This window comes from Rhinolophus sinicus, chromosome 8 (genome assembly GCF_057876585.1).
Source record: "Rhinolophus sinicus isolate RSI-liver-muscle chromosome 8, RSI-T2T, whole genome shotgun sequence".
Lineage (NCBI taxonomy): Eukaryota > Metazoa > Chordata > Mammalia > Chiroptera > Rhinolophidae > Rhinolophus > Rhinolophus sinicus.
Window position 1 is genome coordinate 946,489 of NC_142508.1, and position 15,282 is coordinate 961,770.

The following is a 15,282-nucleotide window of genomic DNA, read 5'->3' on the forward strand; positions in this document are numbered from 1 at the left end:
CCTGACGCCCCCCCCCCCATCGGGTTGGAGCTGCGGGTCTGCGGAGTTCCCACCCTCTCCAGACCCTTTAAAGGCGCAGTGGCCGCGGGTCAGGGAAGAGGTCAGCAGATCAAAGGGCAGCGCTAACAACGTGATACCTTCGGCCCTCCGGCCCTGGGGGCGGGGGCACCTGCGCAAATCCGCCCCTCTCCTCCCATCCCGGCGCTCGCCTTCCGGTGACCCCAGCCCATCCCCGTGCCCATGCGCCCCCAGCCCCTGCGCAGGTCCCTGGGGCTGCTCTGGGCGCGGACCCAGCTATTCCCCAACCCACAGCCCCGCGGTGCCCTCACTCAGCATCTTTGCTGGTAACCCGACCCCCTGGGTTCAAGTCCCATCGCAGCCGCCAGAGCTTATGCCCTGACCCCAGGCAGGTTACGTAGCACCGCCGAGCCTCCGTTTCCTGAAGGAAACCCCGCAAGGTTAAACTGAAGTTTAACTCAGTTGTCCCACGCCTCACCCCCCAGGGCACGGATTCCGCAGGATGGAGTCATAAGCTGGGGTCCTGGGCTTCAGCTCAGGCTAAGGTGGGACGTGTCAAATGGATCGTCCACCCAGAGGTCCAGCCACCAGTCCTTCCAGGCTCATCTGCATGTCCACTGCTCTGTATGCCCACCCGCTTCACGGGGAAGGAAGCAGTTACAAATGGCGAGGGATGGCCCTGCCCCCCACCCTCCAACAAGGACGTACAGATTGTACACGACCGGCTCTATAGACATGTATTTCCATCCAGACTTGAACAGGCACGGATGACAACAGCGTGTCCTTCTGTGACTGTATAAATCACCAATTCTCCTCCTAAGTAGTGGGAGAAAGGGCGGCCACAGGCTGTATTCAGTACATTAAAGGAAAACCGTGTGCAAGAGAAAGGGGTGCCCGGTGTCGGGGAAGGGCCGGGATGGGAGCCAGCCTGACCAAAGGCACACCAGGGCTTCACTGCCTTGTCCCCAGGGCCGTGGGAGAGGGGGTCACAGGAGACATGGGGTAGCAGCACCGCTGGACCCGACGTTTGATCCCCCACTGCGCCCCTTGCCAAGACCCAAGCCCTGCTCCTGTCTGCCCCAAACCTTCAAAGCCAGCCGGGCTGGATCAATACAGATGCGGGAAACAGGAAGGGCCCCAGCGCACAGCTTCACACGTCATAAACCACACAAAGGCCCCAACTTCCCAGACCGCTGCCTCTCTCTCCATACAACTTCACAGAGAACCTCCAACGTGTATTAACTTATTCTAAACGTAAACAGCATACATGAGCATTTTAAAGCCCTTGAGAACCAGAGTCCATTTGGTCTAACAGTGACTTTTCCAAAGAAACAGAAATCCACAAATATGGGTCCTTCGGCATGGTCAGTCACACTGCAGTTAGAGGGGTGGCCAGGACCAGGGCCCTGGGCGGCTTAGTCCTCTTAGTGGCTCCTCCCTGGGCCCCACAGGTGGTGTGTGTGTGGGGGGTGTCTTCCGGTCTGTGCTCTGCCCGACGCAGAGGGGACAGGGGAGAGGAGAGATTTGGAGGGATTTCGGGGCATGGTCACTGTGGAACAAAAAAGGCTGAAATGAATTCCTCTGGGAGTTATAAAAAAGAGAATGGTTTTGTTGAGGAAGATGGGGTGATTTGCTGAGTGTCAACTTCATGGCCCATCACCAACTAAAATACTTGTAGCCATGGCAGTGTTGTTTTAGGTAGGAGAGAGGGCAGTAGGCTCTCCGAGATCAGTCTCAGGGAATTTAATTTGCAGCCACTCCCTGCCCTGTCCCAAGCCTCCTGAAGGGTACCCTCAGGACCAGCTGACCAGTCCCACAGATGGAGGAGGAGGGAGGTGATGAGACCGGGAAAGGCACAGCGGCCTCAGAGTGCACCCCTGTCAGGGGTGGGGGCCATGATTGCTCTCTCTTTCCTGCGGAGGCAGAGAGACAGCCAAGGGTCTCTTCCCAGAACAGGTGGCTCAGAACCTCAGGGCTCTTTACAAATTCTCCTTCCCCAAAGGGAACAGATAAAGCAGGACTGAGGACACTGGGAGATAGAGGGCAGCAGGTGGGAACTGTGCGGCCCTGCCGTGTGACAGGGACCCATCTGAATTCTGAGTCTGAACGGTTTGCTGGTGTGTGTGGGGGGTGGGGGACAGTCTCAACCTCTTTGAACCTGTACTCTGTAAAATGCATCTTCTGGTGTCATAGTGAAGATTACGGAAGATAATTCTAGAAAGCTCACGGCACACAGCAGGTGTTCAAGAAATGTAAGTGTTCTCCTCTCCACACAGAGGCAGGACTGAATGCATTTTTAGCTCCTCAAAGAGATATTGAAAGACAAGACAAACACCGTGTCAATGCTACCATTTCTATTGACAAGTTAATGTTGGTTTTTACAAAGCTATAGAACATTTACTCCAGATTGCTGTCACGTGCCCGTGCTAGCCTCCTAACTGTGTGTCCAACTACCCTGTTATAATGAAAAAGAAACACTTGCCGACAGAATCACTGCTATCAACTCTCAAGCAGGTAAAAAGCCTTTTGAAGAAAAATGACACAGTCCCAATACAGTGTTTATCTTTTTAAAAATCCCTCTTGCAGCAACCTGACCTAATTTTAAAGTCCTCCTGGCCCTGATTTTGTCTTCTTGCGCGGCCCCTCCCAGCGTGCCCGTCCTGTGCTTTAGTCACCTCTCACCTGCACGAGAACCTGAAATTCCTTCCCGCACCCCCACACCTGTCCGGGGAAGGTGATTAGGTCTAAAAGAGCTACTGACAAAGCCTGGTGTTGGGGGCCACCTGCGTGTTGATTCGGCTTGAAAAAGCTCTTGGAAGTGCTTTTACTGTAAATATTTGAAGTGTTGTACGGGGGAGGGTCTGGATTCCCGCTCTACTGCCTGGCCCAGCCTTCGCGTCTGATTTTCCAGGACGCTGCAGGAAGAAGGAGAGGACTGCACTGCCTTCCTGGGGCCTGGGGGTAGCCAGGGTCAGAGCGCCGGGCTCCCGCATAGCCGCCCCCCCCCCCCAGTAACTACCGTCCCCGAGTTGGGTACCGCTTCCTGCAAGCCCACGGAGATCCCCTGGCAGAGAGGAAGTGCTCTGTCACCGACGACCCGTTCAACAACTGGTGGACTCGGTCTCCAAGCCGCCCCGGGCCCTGCAGGTCGCGGGCACGCAGACGCGGCCCTCTCCGCCTTACAGGGGCGGGGGATCACGGCAAGATTTGTGGAAGGCAGACTCACGCACACACACGTATGTGCGCCCACACACAACACCTGAAACGCATGGGACTTCCCAGCGGAGGTGAGAAGGCTCCACCTGCAGAGGGTTGGCGACAGGGACACAAACCGCTCCTGTGCGGCGTGGGGATGAGAACGGTCTTCGCTGCCATCACTGAGCAGAGCGGCTACTAGATCTGGAGCTGCCTGGGCTCCCGACGCAGAAGCGGACAAACTCAAGTGCTGACGAGGAGCTGGGAGAGGACGCGCGCTGCTGGTTCTAGGTGACGCGATCCCAGAGCGGGACAGCGTGTCTCGGAGGCTGGACTCGGGCAGCCGCGGGGGCCACACGGAGACTCGGGGTTGCCAGCGCCTGCCACCCTGCTCAACACCCCAAGGAGGGCGGGCAGGGACCGTAGGCAGCCCCTCCGAGTCTTCCAACCCTGTCGCTGTTCCCGCCCTAACATCGCGGCCCAGCATCCCGGGCTGTTTAGGACCCCGCGGCGCAGGGGCGGGGCGGCGGGCCGCGGGGACGGTGACAGGTGCGCCCCTCGGCCAATGGCGGGGCACCGCGCCCCCGCCGCGCGCGCCAATCGGCGGCCGCGCTGCGCTTCAAGTGCGCGGAGGGGCGCGGGTCCCCACCACCGCGCCAGCGGCCTCGGCGCGGTCGCCTGAGGGCTGCAGCGCAGAGAGCCGGGCTCCCGGCCCCGGCGCCCAGGCACTCGCGTGGGAGTGTGTGCGAACGCGTGTGAGCGCGGCCGGGGCGGGGCCCGCACGCAGGCGACTCCGGACCGTGGTCACTCTCGGCTGAGTTTCCGGCGGCGACTTTGATTCTTGGCAAATAATCACCGTAACAATACAGAGCCCTGGGGCTTGCCACGCCACGCACAGTCTCCGCGAGCCCGCACACGGCCGCGTCACCCACACCCGGCGCTGATCGCCAGCCCCTCACGAGCCGATGGAAAAATCCAAAAATTTCCGCATCGACGCGCTGCTGGCCGTGGACCCCCCGCGAGCGGCCTCGGCGCAGACCGCGCCGCTGGCCCTGGTCACGTCGCTCGCGACCGCTGCTTCTGGCCCCGGCGGCGGCGGGGCGAGCGGCGGGGCGAGCGGCAGCTGCAGCCCCGCGTCCTCGGAGCCGCCCGCAGCGCCCGCCGACCGCTTGCGCGCCGAGAGCCCGTCACCGCCACGCCTGCTGGCCGCGCACTGCGCGCTGCTGCCCAAGCCGGGCTTCCTGGGCGCCGGCGGTGGGCCCGGGGGGTCGCACCACCACGCGCACTCAGCCGCCGCTGCCGCCGCTGCCGCCGCGGGGGGCTTGGCGCTGGGGCTGCACCCGGGGGGCACACAGGGCGGCGCGGGCCTCCCGGCGCAAGCGGCGCTCTACGGGCACCCGGTGTACGGCTACTCGGCCGCGGCGGCGGCGGCCGCGCTGGCCGGCCAGCACCCGGCGCTCTCCTACTCGTACTCGCAGGTGCAGGGCGCGCCCCCGGCGCATCCCGCCGACCCCATCAAGCTGGGCGCCGGCACCTTCCAGCTGGACCAGTGGCTGCGTGCGTCCACCGCGGGCATGATCCTGCCCAAGATGCCCGACTTTAACTGTGAGTATCGCGCAGCCCGCGCGCGGGCCTGGGGACGGGGGAGAAAATGGGGCAGGGGCAGTCCTGCCACACGGTTGCCTCGCGCACCCGCCTCCACCAGCACTTCCTTCCCTTGCTCCTCGCTCCCAGGGAGCCGTGGAAGCGCGGCGAGGCCGACTCAGCTCGGCCCCGGGCCTGCGACGACTTGTGTGGGCTGCGCGGCGTGGGGCTGGCGGCGGATTCTTAAAATGGCCACGCGCGAGCCTTGCCTTCTGTTTCTCTTTTAACGGGAAGGGGCAGCTGGAGGTGTGAGACTAAAATCTAATGATTAACCGGCAAGCGCGAGGAGAAGGAAGTGGTGGGGGAAGAGAGCCGAAGAGCGCGCAGAGTTAGGGGCCTGGGGACCGGGCGCCAGAGCCAGGCGCTTATCCTCAGGGAGAGACTTGACTTGGGTCCCGCATCCTGGGTCTGGACGCCTCCCAGGACAGGGAGACTCGATCCAGGAGCAGGGAAAGACACATGGGCCCCAAGAGGCCCAGGGCCTGAGCCCAGAGCCGGGGGACCTTCCGGCCACTGCCGGCCTCTGGAAGGGGGCTGAGTCCAGGGTGCGGTGCCCAGAAGGCGGATTGCCTGACTTGGACAGAGCGGTGGTGGGATCCTGCGGGCGGGCGGGGCGATGCACCCTCCCTCTAGAACCCCATCGCAGGGACTCTCAGCAAGTCCGCGTCCCGAGCTGTAGGCGCCCGACAACGTAGAAACCCTTCCCCAGAAGGAGCAAGGGAGCGCCAGCCAGCTCCAACCCGACAGCCGAGCGACTGGGTGGTGGGCTCGCCATCAGGCGGGACACCTTGCTGAGGCCAGTGCCTGCTGGGGCTTTCCTGGGGTAGGCGCACAGGGCTCCGCTTGGAGGAAGATGCATAAGGCTTTATGCTTCCAGCGCCCAACACCCAAACAAAGGGACCCCATTGTTTCCGTCTGAGTAGATTTGTTTAGACTGAGGAGATGCAGGCAAGGGGTGGGGGCATGTGAGCCAAAAAGAAAACAGAAATAAACACTTGCCAGAATTCAGATTCCTCTGCTAGAAGCCGCGGTTGTGACTAAACAGAGAAAAGCTAGGACCCCGGAGGGCTGGCGAAGTCGCAGACCAGTGAGAAAATCTCAGCTTGGGCAATGTTTGCCCGAGGCCACCCCAGCCATTCCCCAGCTCAGCTCCCTGAAGCCCTAAGGGCTACCCATCCCTTCCCTTTGGAGAGTCGCCCCCTCCTGAGTCCCCCCAGAGAAAAGGGAAAGCTTGCTCTCACCTCTCAGTTGGGGGGCTGCTGCTTCAGACGGCAGCTGAACCTGCTTGCTGATGCCGGGTCAGCGAAAGCCAGGGCACTCTTCCGGGCCTGGCACCGACTCCAGCACACCCCTTTTGATGGAGAGCCAGCCTCTGGATTTTTCACGTTGACTTGCTTCCCAGAGCCTGGGGTGCTTAGTTTCCCACTGTGAGGGGCAGTGGTGGTTTCTACACTGGCCTACCCTGGGTGCTGGGTTCCCTGGCCACCCTGGTCCTTTCTTGGGCCTGGGTGGTGCCCAAGGTCACTCAGGATGTTGATTAAAGCCACATCCCTTTGCCAACACACTTCGCCCATCTCTGATTTCTAATTTTGACTGAGAGGTAGCCGATTTAAAACCCAGCCAGCCTGAAGTCCAGAAAGGAATGTGGACACTGAGCCCTAAAGAGCAGCAAGGGGCAGGGGAGGGTGTGGAATGTGTTTTCAGGCCCCCTCTGGTCTCCGAAAACCTGTTCGGTTCCTTTAATTGGTCATCTCTGCTGTTAGATGGCATTTCGCAAATGGTCCCTTCGGAGCCAGTGTTTTAATTAAAGTTCTAATGTATTGTCAAGTTGGGAATTCAGGGCCTTGTTTAACTAAAGCGGGAGGCGTGGGCCTTCCCATAAAGCAAATTGCCCATCTCGGGGGAGCCTGGGCTTGTCCAGCCCTGGGCTGGCTTCTTTTCTTCCCTTTCCTTTCTTGTATTGTGGAACCCTTGTCATGCTCCTGGGAAATCAAGGGAAGTCTCCTTTTGAGGTCATAAAATTCTCTGTAACTGTGTGAAATTATGTAAATAAAGTGAGAGACCTCCTTGAATGCCTAGAAAGTGGAGCTCCCTTCTGCCTAGGCCTTCATTAGCATAACGAGAATTGTCCAGTCTACCCAGGCTTGGCCCCTCTGTACCCTGGGGCCTGCTTGTCAAGAAAACATTTTAAAATGGGAGGGTCTCTGGTGAATACACATTTAGGCCCAGGATCCGGTTCCCTTCCCTTCCCTCCCTTTCTTCTCTTTTTTCTTTTTCACCTCCTTTGTACACTTGGAGGCAGTGTGCAAATCCTGCCAGCTCCTAGCTGAGTGGGAAGAAGCCGTGATTCGGAAGCTGTCTAGATCTGGGCCTGAGTTGGGGAAGCTTGGTGGGAAGCGAGAGGTGGCTTGCCCTTGGGGCCCCGCTTCTGGCCTTTGTCACCCTCTTTTCTCCCAGCGCCCACACAGGTGGAAAGGGCGTGCCTGGCCGATACCCTCTTTAGTCAGGACACCCAGACCCTGTCTGAGACGGAAAGACTTGGTCCCATTAAAACCAAAGCATCAGGTTCCATCTGGCCTCCAGGTCCTGGGCTCCCGGGCCTCCCTCCTCCAGCTGCCGCGTCCTCTGGGGAGGGGCCAGTGACATGGAGAGAAGAACGGGGACTCTGCAGGGCCAGTGGGCGGGTGCTGGCGGGCCGGGTGGGAGCGGGCGGAGGGCTGAGCCCGGCTGCAGCCTCACATCCTGTGCGCCGCAGCCCAGGCGCAGTCCAACCTCCTGGGGAAGTGCCGCCGGCCGCGCACCGCCTTCACCAGCCAGCAGCTGCTGGAACTGGAGCACCAGTTCAAGCTCAACAAGTACCTGTCCCGGCCCAAGCGCTTCGAGGTGGCCACGTCGCTGATGCTCACTGAGACCCAGGTGAGCCGCCCCCCCAAACCGTCCTGGCCTCCAGGGGACACTGCCACCTCTCCACTCTTGACCGGCCGCAGGCCTCAGTACCTGGGGCTGCACCCTGTCCACCTTTAGGGTGCGGATTAAGATCGGGTGGAGTGCCAGTGACCCGCCTACTGGTCTGATTCAGTAGATGGGTGTGAGGCCCAGGAATCTGCATTTTAATCACCCTTCCCTTACCCTGCAGCAGGTGGTCCCCAGGCCACATTCGAGAAATTTTGTTCCAGAAGGAGTGGACGGAACATCTTAAGATTCCCAGCCTTGTGCCCGTACCCGAGCCGCTCCGCAGACCGCGGGCGCGGGTACAAAACGTCCAGGGGCTGGGGGTCCTAGTCTGAGCTTTCTTGGCGTCCCTGCCCAGCTCTGGGGTTTGCTGCACCCCCTGGAGGTTCCGAGTCTTTCAATCTGAATCCCCTCCGGGGCGGTGCAGGTGCCAGGGGACTCGGAGGGACAGAGGTGGTGGAGGTGACCGTGTCTCATGCCGCCTGTGCCCGCAGGTGAAGATCTGGTTCCAGAACCGGCGGATGAAGTGGAAACGCAGCAAAAAGGCCAAGGAGCAGGCGGCGCAGGAGGCAGAGAAGCAGAGAGGTGGCGGGGGCGCAGGCCGGGGCGCCAGCGCGGAGGAGAGGGGCGACGAGGAGCCGCTGGGGCCGCCGGCGCCGGGCGACAAGGGCGGCGGACGCCGCCGCCGGGACTTGAGGGACAGTGACCCCGAGGACGACGAGGACGACGACGAGGACCATTTCCCCTACAGCAACGGCGCCAGCACGCACGCCGCGTCCTCCGACTGCTCCTCTGGGGCCGACTCCCCGCCCCCACGGCCAGGGCACCAGCCCCCGCCTCAGTAGGGTCCTTGGCAGGCGATAGGGCCGGTGCCCCTCGGCAGCCAACTCTCACCCCCGGTGCCACCCCGCCCGTCCTGGGAGCTGCCCGTCTGGGCCACAGACCTGTCCGCTCTTCAAAGGACAGAAGAGGGAGGCCCAGCGTTCAAACTTGAACTCTTGATCTACTCGATTTAATTTCAATTAGTGTTGGGGGGCGGTATTCGTGAGAACCGCCCGCCCCCACCCCCAGGGGAAGCCTCCCAGCGCCCCTTCCCGAAGGGAGAAGGCGGAAACCTACAGTGTTAAACGACCTGGGAACTTGAAACCTTCTCTGGAAACGCCATTCTCCTGAGTACTGAAAAAAGAAAAAAATGTTTTGTGTTTATGTATCTTGGAGGGGGGGACTTTATGTCATGAGCTTTCAAACTGCTAGAAATCTCAAAGCTGTACTGTCTTTATTTTTGTACATTGTATTTATATATAAAAAGAAACGTCTACTTATGCATGCTAAATTATTATTTAGCTTCTCCCATCGCCCAGGATGGAACGTAAAATAAATTGGTTTTTTACTGGATGAGAGTGCAAATCTCTTGGGGGAGTTATGAAAGCAGCTTTACTGTTTTGTTGTTGAAATGTTGGGTGGGGTGTTCACAGTTGACAGCAGGTGAAAATCAGAATCGCAAATGGGTGTCAGGACCACCTCCTCCTCTGGCGCCTGAGCTGAGTCACAGGTGTGAAGTGTTGGTTAAAGTACGAGGCCAGGTGTGCGCGCGCATCCGGGTGCCTGGCTCACATCTGTCCGGGACGCTGAACCCCAGGAGAGCGGCTCTGGGCTCGGGTGTTTATTTTCCTGTTTCCTTGAGGGCCTTGCTGCTTCACTGGCGCTCCAGAAGTGGAAACCCACTGTTGGAATGTTTCAGAAAGTCAGCTTCAGCCGGTTAGACTTGACTGGCATTTGGGGTCCGTGTGTCCCAGGCGCCACTTTCCAACGTTTCCCCGATGGTCCCGGAGAGCACGGCGCTTCTCCGTCCTCGGCCCGGCCTTTCTCCTCTCCCTCCACAGCGCGGAACTTCCCTGTCACCGGCCAGGACCGGTTTCCCGGGATCTGTACGAAAGTCCACGAGGACAGCAGCGGGCGACAGGAACGCTTCACGCTCGGGCTGCAGTGGCTCTGGGTTAATAAAGCTCGGCATCGTGCGCCATCAATCACCCGCGGCCCAGCCGGCGCTCCATGTGCTGCACACATGCCGGCCTCCCGCGCTCTCTGCCGCCTCCCCTTCCCCCAGCGCTGAGTCGGGGCCTCTCTGGGCCTGGAGGAAATAGGTGATCCCGGGACACTGCTTCTTTCTCCCTCCCTCTTGCGTTCCTCCTTCCGTTTTCCACTCTCCCCCGTCACCTGGGCGCAGGGTGAGGGTCCCCCCCCCCCAGCTGATAAATGAGTTCAGAAGGGCCTGGCGTTTCACTCGGGTGATTACGGTGCAGGGGAGCGGGCGCCACTCCACCTCAGGGCCGGGGTGAGATTAATATCCTCTCTGGCAGCTCGTTATCACCCCAGCTCCTTCCATAAAATCCAACCTCAGCCACGGCTTGGGGCGCGGTGGCAGGAGCCGGGCAGGAGCAGCTGTTGGGCGGGCCTGGCCGCCTCGGGGTCCAAAGGTGCTTTGAGGGAACAGGGGACTGGGTTTGCAACTGGTGGGACAGCCAGAAGGCCCTGAGTAAGGGGGTGGGAAAACTAGCGGGGTGGGGTGGGAGAGGAGAAAGACGTGTGTGCGGTTTGGGGTTAAAAGCAACGTGCAATCAGCGTACATCTCATTTTAATTTCTAACACATTGGTGAGTTCAGCCTGAAGCAATCTCTTCCCCGGCTGGCTCCACATCTGGGGTTTATTCCCTGACCCCCTATTCAGCCGGCCGTGTTGGCGCCCCCACCTCAACTCCAGGCATCCAGGGATGCATGAGGTGGGGGGACATCCGGCCTGGGAGTCAGCCTCAGGCCCCAGCAGGTTCTCTCCCTCCACCGGCAGGGGAACAGCCCGCTCCCTCTGCACCACGGGGAACAGGGGCCCTAGAGAAGGTATAATTATTATGACCCACGCCCCGGCCTCCAGCGGAGCCAGCCGGGGCTTGGCGTGGGGACTTGGCGGCCAGAAAGGCCGGACAGCACGCGGCCCCAGCGGCTCCAGCCAGCTGCTTAATCGCAGCGGAATTTATCTCACTAATAAATTTAATGATCAATTCGTTCTTGTCACAGTAGCTCTTCCCCAAATCAATTATAGCAAATTTAAATATAATCACTGGCTCGTCCTCACCCACTCCGGGCACAGCGAACAATTCATTCCAAGCGATGAGTGCCTTCAGGCCCGGCTTCGTCTGCCTTGGGGGTGCGCCCTCCACTCTGGCCTCCCACCGACCCTGTGCAGGGAGAGGCTTTGCCGTCCTGAGGACCTGGTTCCCAAGATGCAAGACAGGTTTGCGAGGCCGAGCCCAGAGGGAGATGAGGCATTGTTTTCACACAAGCCCAGCCCTCCCTGCCACTGCTGCGGTCTTCTGGCCTGGAGCCCTGGTGCCAGGCTGGGTCTCTCCTGCTGGACTGTGCGACCCCTGCGAGCGCACCCCACCCAAGGGGGACCCCATCCTCTGGGAACCCCATCCGGGCCCCGCTGGGCTCCTTCTCTTCACTGTAAAGGGAGGTCCTCCTTGGTTCCCTGAAAGGAGCGCACAACCGTTTGCTAGTGTCTCCAGCAGGAGCAAGAGAATGGGAAGAAAGCCCATTTTGTGACAAAGAAACCAATCTACACGAGCCCTCCAGGCGACAGCCCATGGGTTTCCTGTCCACATGGAACTCTGGCCCAGGGGTCAGGGTCCCCAGGAGCCTGAGAAGAGCAGAAATGACTCAAATGAAAACGAATGGGCCTGTTCTTGCCAGCGGTGGACCTTCACCTACCCTGTCCCCAGACGGAAGTCACTTGGCAAAATCAGCCTAAAGGACTTTTTATGACACCAAAAGCACAGACAACACAAGCAAGAATAGACGAATGGGATCACACTGAATGTAAACACTTCTGTGCAGCAAAGGAAATCATCAACAGAACGAATAGGTAACCTAGGATGGGAGAAGAAACTTGCCAACCACATGTCTGATACAGGACTAACAGCCAAAATGTATAAAGAACACCTACAACTCAACACCAACCACAAAAATCCAATTTAAAAATAGGCAAAGGACTTGAATGGACATTTCTCTGAAGAAGGCCCTCAAGTGATCCACAGCACAGGAAAGGTGCTGGGCGGCACTGAATCATTAGGGAAATGCAAAGAAACCCACCTGTACCTGCTAGGATGGCTGTTACAAAGACAAAAGCAAAACAGAAAACAGCAAGAGGTGGGGAGGACTTGGAGAAACCCAGACCTTTATGCACTGTTAGCAGGAATGCAAAGTGGTGCAGCCACTGGAAAACTGTGGAGGGTCCTATAAAACCTAGAACCACCATATGACCCAGCAATCTTACATCTGGGTGTATACCCAAAATTATTAAAAACAGGACTGGGAAGAGTTATTTGCACCCGAGTGTCTGTCAGCAGATGACTGGATCAAGATGAATGGGCACTGTACCTACAATGGAATACTACTCAGCCTTGAAAAAGGAATCCTGCTCCACACCACAACTGGGACGAACCTTGAGGTCATTGTGATAAGTGAAACAAGCCAGTCACAAAAATACTGCAGAATTCTGCTCAGATCTGGAATCTAAAATTGTCAGACTCTTAGAAACTGATGATAGAAAGGTTGCCACCCAGGGGCTGGGAGGAAGGGGAGAAGGGGAGGTGTTCAATGGGTAGGAGCTTTGTTTTTGCAACATGAAACACTTCCAGGGATCTGTGGCCCACGCAGGCGGGCAGCGCTACTGTGCTCGACACTGGAAAGTGGTTAAGGGAGTTAAACGAGACCTTCCTCCTTCCCTCCTAAAGGCGGGTCAGACTTGCTGTGGAAAACAGAGGGCGCAGAGAAGGCAACGAGGGAGCACCTGGCCCCCAGGCCCCAGCAGCCGGCGTTTGGCGGCTGCCAGGCTGCAGCTCTCGCGCGGTATTGGTTCCCTTGAGCAGCTCACAGGTTTCTGGGTTAACTGCCCTCCGTGGCCTCCCCTGCTACCAACTCCACCGCAGCCAGGGGTGGAGGAAAGTTCCGAGTCGGCGGGGTGGCCAGCCGGGGACTGCGCTCCTGGGGTGGGAGTGGCCCCCACGCGTGGTGCGGTGGGGGGTGGCGGAGGGGGCACCGCTGGGAGGGCCTCTCGGGGAAGCACAAGCCACTGGGAGGGGGACCCTTGGGCCGCAGGGAGTCGGCAACAGAGGGTGTGGGCGTCGTGGGGGGCGCTCCCGCGGGACGTGGCCCCCCACCCCGTATCAAAGTCCTGCGCGCTCTGTGTCTCCCTCAATAAAACTAATCCCTTCGGAGGCGTGACCTCCTCCAGGAATGCTGCCGTGTTCCAGACCACAAGGGCAAATATGGTTTTCAGATTTGGTTTTTATGGTCGGATTAAAGTTTATTTTCCATAATAGGGCACCTAATAAAACCCATAAAGCCGGTCGGGCCTCCAGCTGGTGGCCTCGTTTAACACTTTCACTTCGTAAATCACTTTACAACGTGCCAGGTGTGTCCCAAACTGGACGCCAACAAGAAACAGCCCCCAGCCCCTCCACTCCGAACACGTCCCGCATCGCCCTTTCGAGCCTCCAGCTAGCGGGGCTGGGGGCTGGGGTTGGGGGCCCCTGGGCCTGGGCTTTCAGGGGGCTGGGGTCCTGGGCCGGGCGGACGGCGGGGGGGTCTTCAACCTCGCGGGGCGCAAGCCCCAGATCCCGCCCGTCCCCGCACCCCTCGAGGCTGGGGGACTCTACCGAGAAGGCGGGGAGCGCTCCCCCACCCGGCGGCCCCGCGCCGACCCTGCATTCCGGGGCCTGCGCACCTGGCCGCCCACCACCCCGCCCCCCCCAAGTGTACACAAACAAGGTGTCGGACTCTGTGCGGCTCCTCTGGCCATTGTCCGCCGGCACTCGGCAGGACAAAGGTGCCCCCACCGCGGGCTGCCTGCGAGGGGCGGCGGGCGCGGTTTACCCAGCTGGGGGGAGGAACAAAGGCCGCCGCCTTATCTGGCGCGGGCGGGGGCGAGCGCGGGGTCAGGCCTGGGGCGCGGCGGCGGGGAGGGCCGGCGAGGGGGCGCTGGGCTGGGGCCCCTCGGCGGTCCCAGGATGCGGCGACCTGTCAGCTTCCTGCTGCTCAGGCGCGTCCCCACCTCGACATCTGGGACCTCGCCACCCAGGGCTTGGAAAGGGGCGCCTGAAGCGATCCTCCAGGACATCGGGGTTCCGGACCGAAAACGGTGGGAGTGCGGGGCGTCCACGAAGGAGGAATGCCTGTGCTTGCTGTTCAAAGTCACCCCGTTTCTGCTAGAATACCTGTGACTTTCGTTTTTGTCTTTTTAAAATATTCCAGTTCGCCTTACGATCAATATCCTTTCTTCCAGGCATAGAACGTCCTCTGCTGAAATAACGCCTTAAAGGGAAAGGAAAAACAAAGAGGAATAAGGGTCATTGGGGGGGCGGGTTGAGAATGGCAGACGGCTCCGCAGGGAACCGAGAGGCTTAGCGGCCTCCTGCGAAGTGCATCTCCGGGCGCTGTCCTCAGCACGGGCCCACACCCAAGGTCTTCGGGACAGACCTGTGACAGGAAACTTACAGGTTGTTTTCTAATAGCTAGATCTGTAAAGGAAATGCGAATTGTCTTTTTCCTTGGGTCTGCAACACATACTTCTTAACTTTCACCACCGTGGTGGATTTATCCTGGTTATGAATTTGTTTCAGAGGGGTGCTGTCCGATTCCCACATGTCCTGGAACTAGGTACCTGTGTGACCTTGCAGCCTTTTCACCCACAAAATAGACAGTAACAGCCAATACAGAAGATCACCCATGCGTTCACTGAACCCATCCTTTTAGAATACAGGCTACATAGTAGAGGTCTCTAAGCACTAAGATACATTGTGAATAAGAGACAAGTCTCCACCCTCTGGTTACATTGTAGCAGGAAGAGAAAGACAGTAGCAAACACTGAGCAGGAGGATGAGTGTAAAAAGCGCACAAGCACATAAGGTTGCCTGTAGATCACTGTGAAGTACGACTGAGGGCAGCTGTCACCTGACGCAGGACGGTGTTGCAGGGTGTGATGGGAACATCAGGACGGTGTTGCAGGGTGTGATGGGAACATCAGGACGGTGTTGCAGGGTGTGATGGGAACATCAGGACGGTGTTGCAGGGTGTGATGGGAACATCAGGACGGTGTTGCAGGGTGTGATGGGAACATCAGGACGGTGTTGCAGGGTGTGATGGGAATATCAGGACGGTGTTGCAGGGTGTGATGGGAATATGAGCAGCTGGGCTGTGGGACAGGCAGCCTGCCTCGTAGGGGTTGGATGACAGGAATTAGGGACCTTCAAAAATTGTGGGGGATATTTATTCTGAGTTCAAATTGTCCAGGAGTCACATTATTCAAATGTTCCTAACTCTTATGGTGGGGTAAATAACCCAGAAGACAGAATGGACAGGGATGTGTGGATGGTGGAAGTGGGAATTTTGAGAAATAGATTATACATATGATTTATTT

At 59.0% G+C, this 15,282-nt stretch overlaps 1 protein-coding gene across 1 annotated transcript; it reads left to right on the top strand.

Moving 5' to 3' along the window:
* The first annotated feature begins 3,038 nt into the window (after positions 1–3,038).
* Positions 3,039–9,204, top strand: MNX1 (motor neuron and pancreas homeobox 1). The gene is made up of 3 exons (XM_019742486.3): positions 3,039–4,818; positions 7,613–7,773; positions 8,304–9,204. The coding sequence occupies exons 1-3, from the start codon at positions 4,179–4,181 to the stop codon at positions 8,652–8,654; spliced, it is 1,152 nt and encodes a 383-aa protein (XP_019598045.3). The 5' UTR covers positions 3,039–4,178; the 3' UTR covers positions 8,655–9,204.
* Positions 9,205–15,282: the final 6,078 nt, after the last annotated feature.

Bases quoted from the DNA above. Each gene is read 5' to 3' on its own strand.
- MNX1 (XM_019742486.3), top strand. From the start codon at position 4,179: ATGGAAAAATCCAAAAATTTCCGCATCGACGCGCTGCTGGCCGTGGAC. The intron at 4,819-7,612 runs GTGAGTATCGCG...TGTGCGCCGCAG, and splicing joins CAAGATGCCCGACTTTAACT to CCCAGGCGCAGTCCAACCTC. The intron at 7,774-8,303 runs GTGAGCCGCCCC...CTGTGCCCGCAG, and splicing joins TGATGCTCACTGAGACCCAG to GTGAAGATCTGGTTCCAGAA.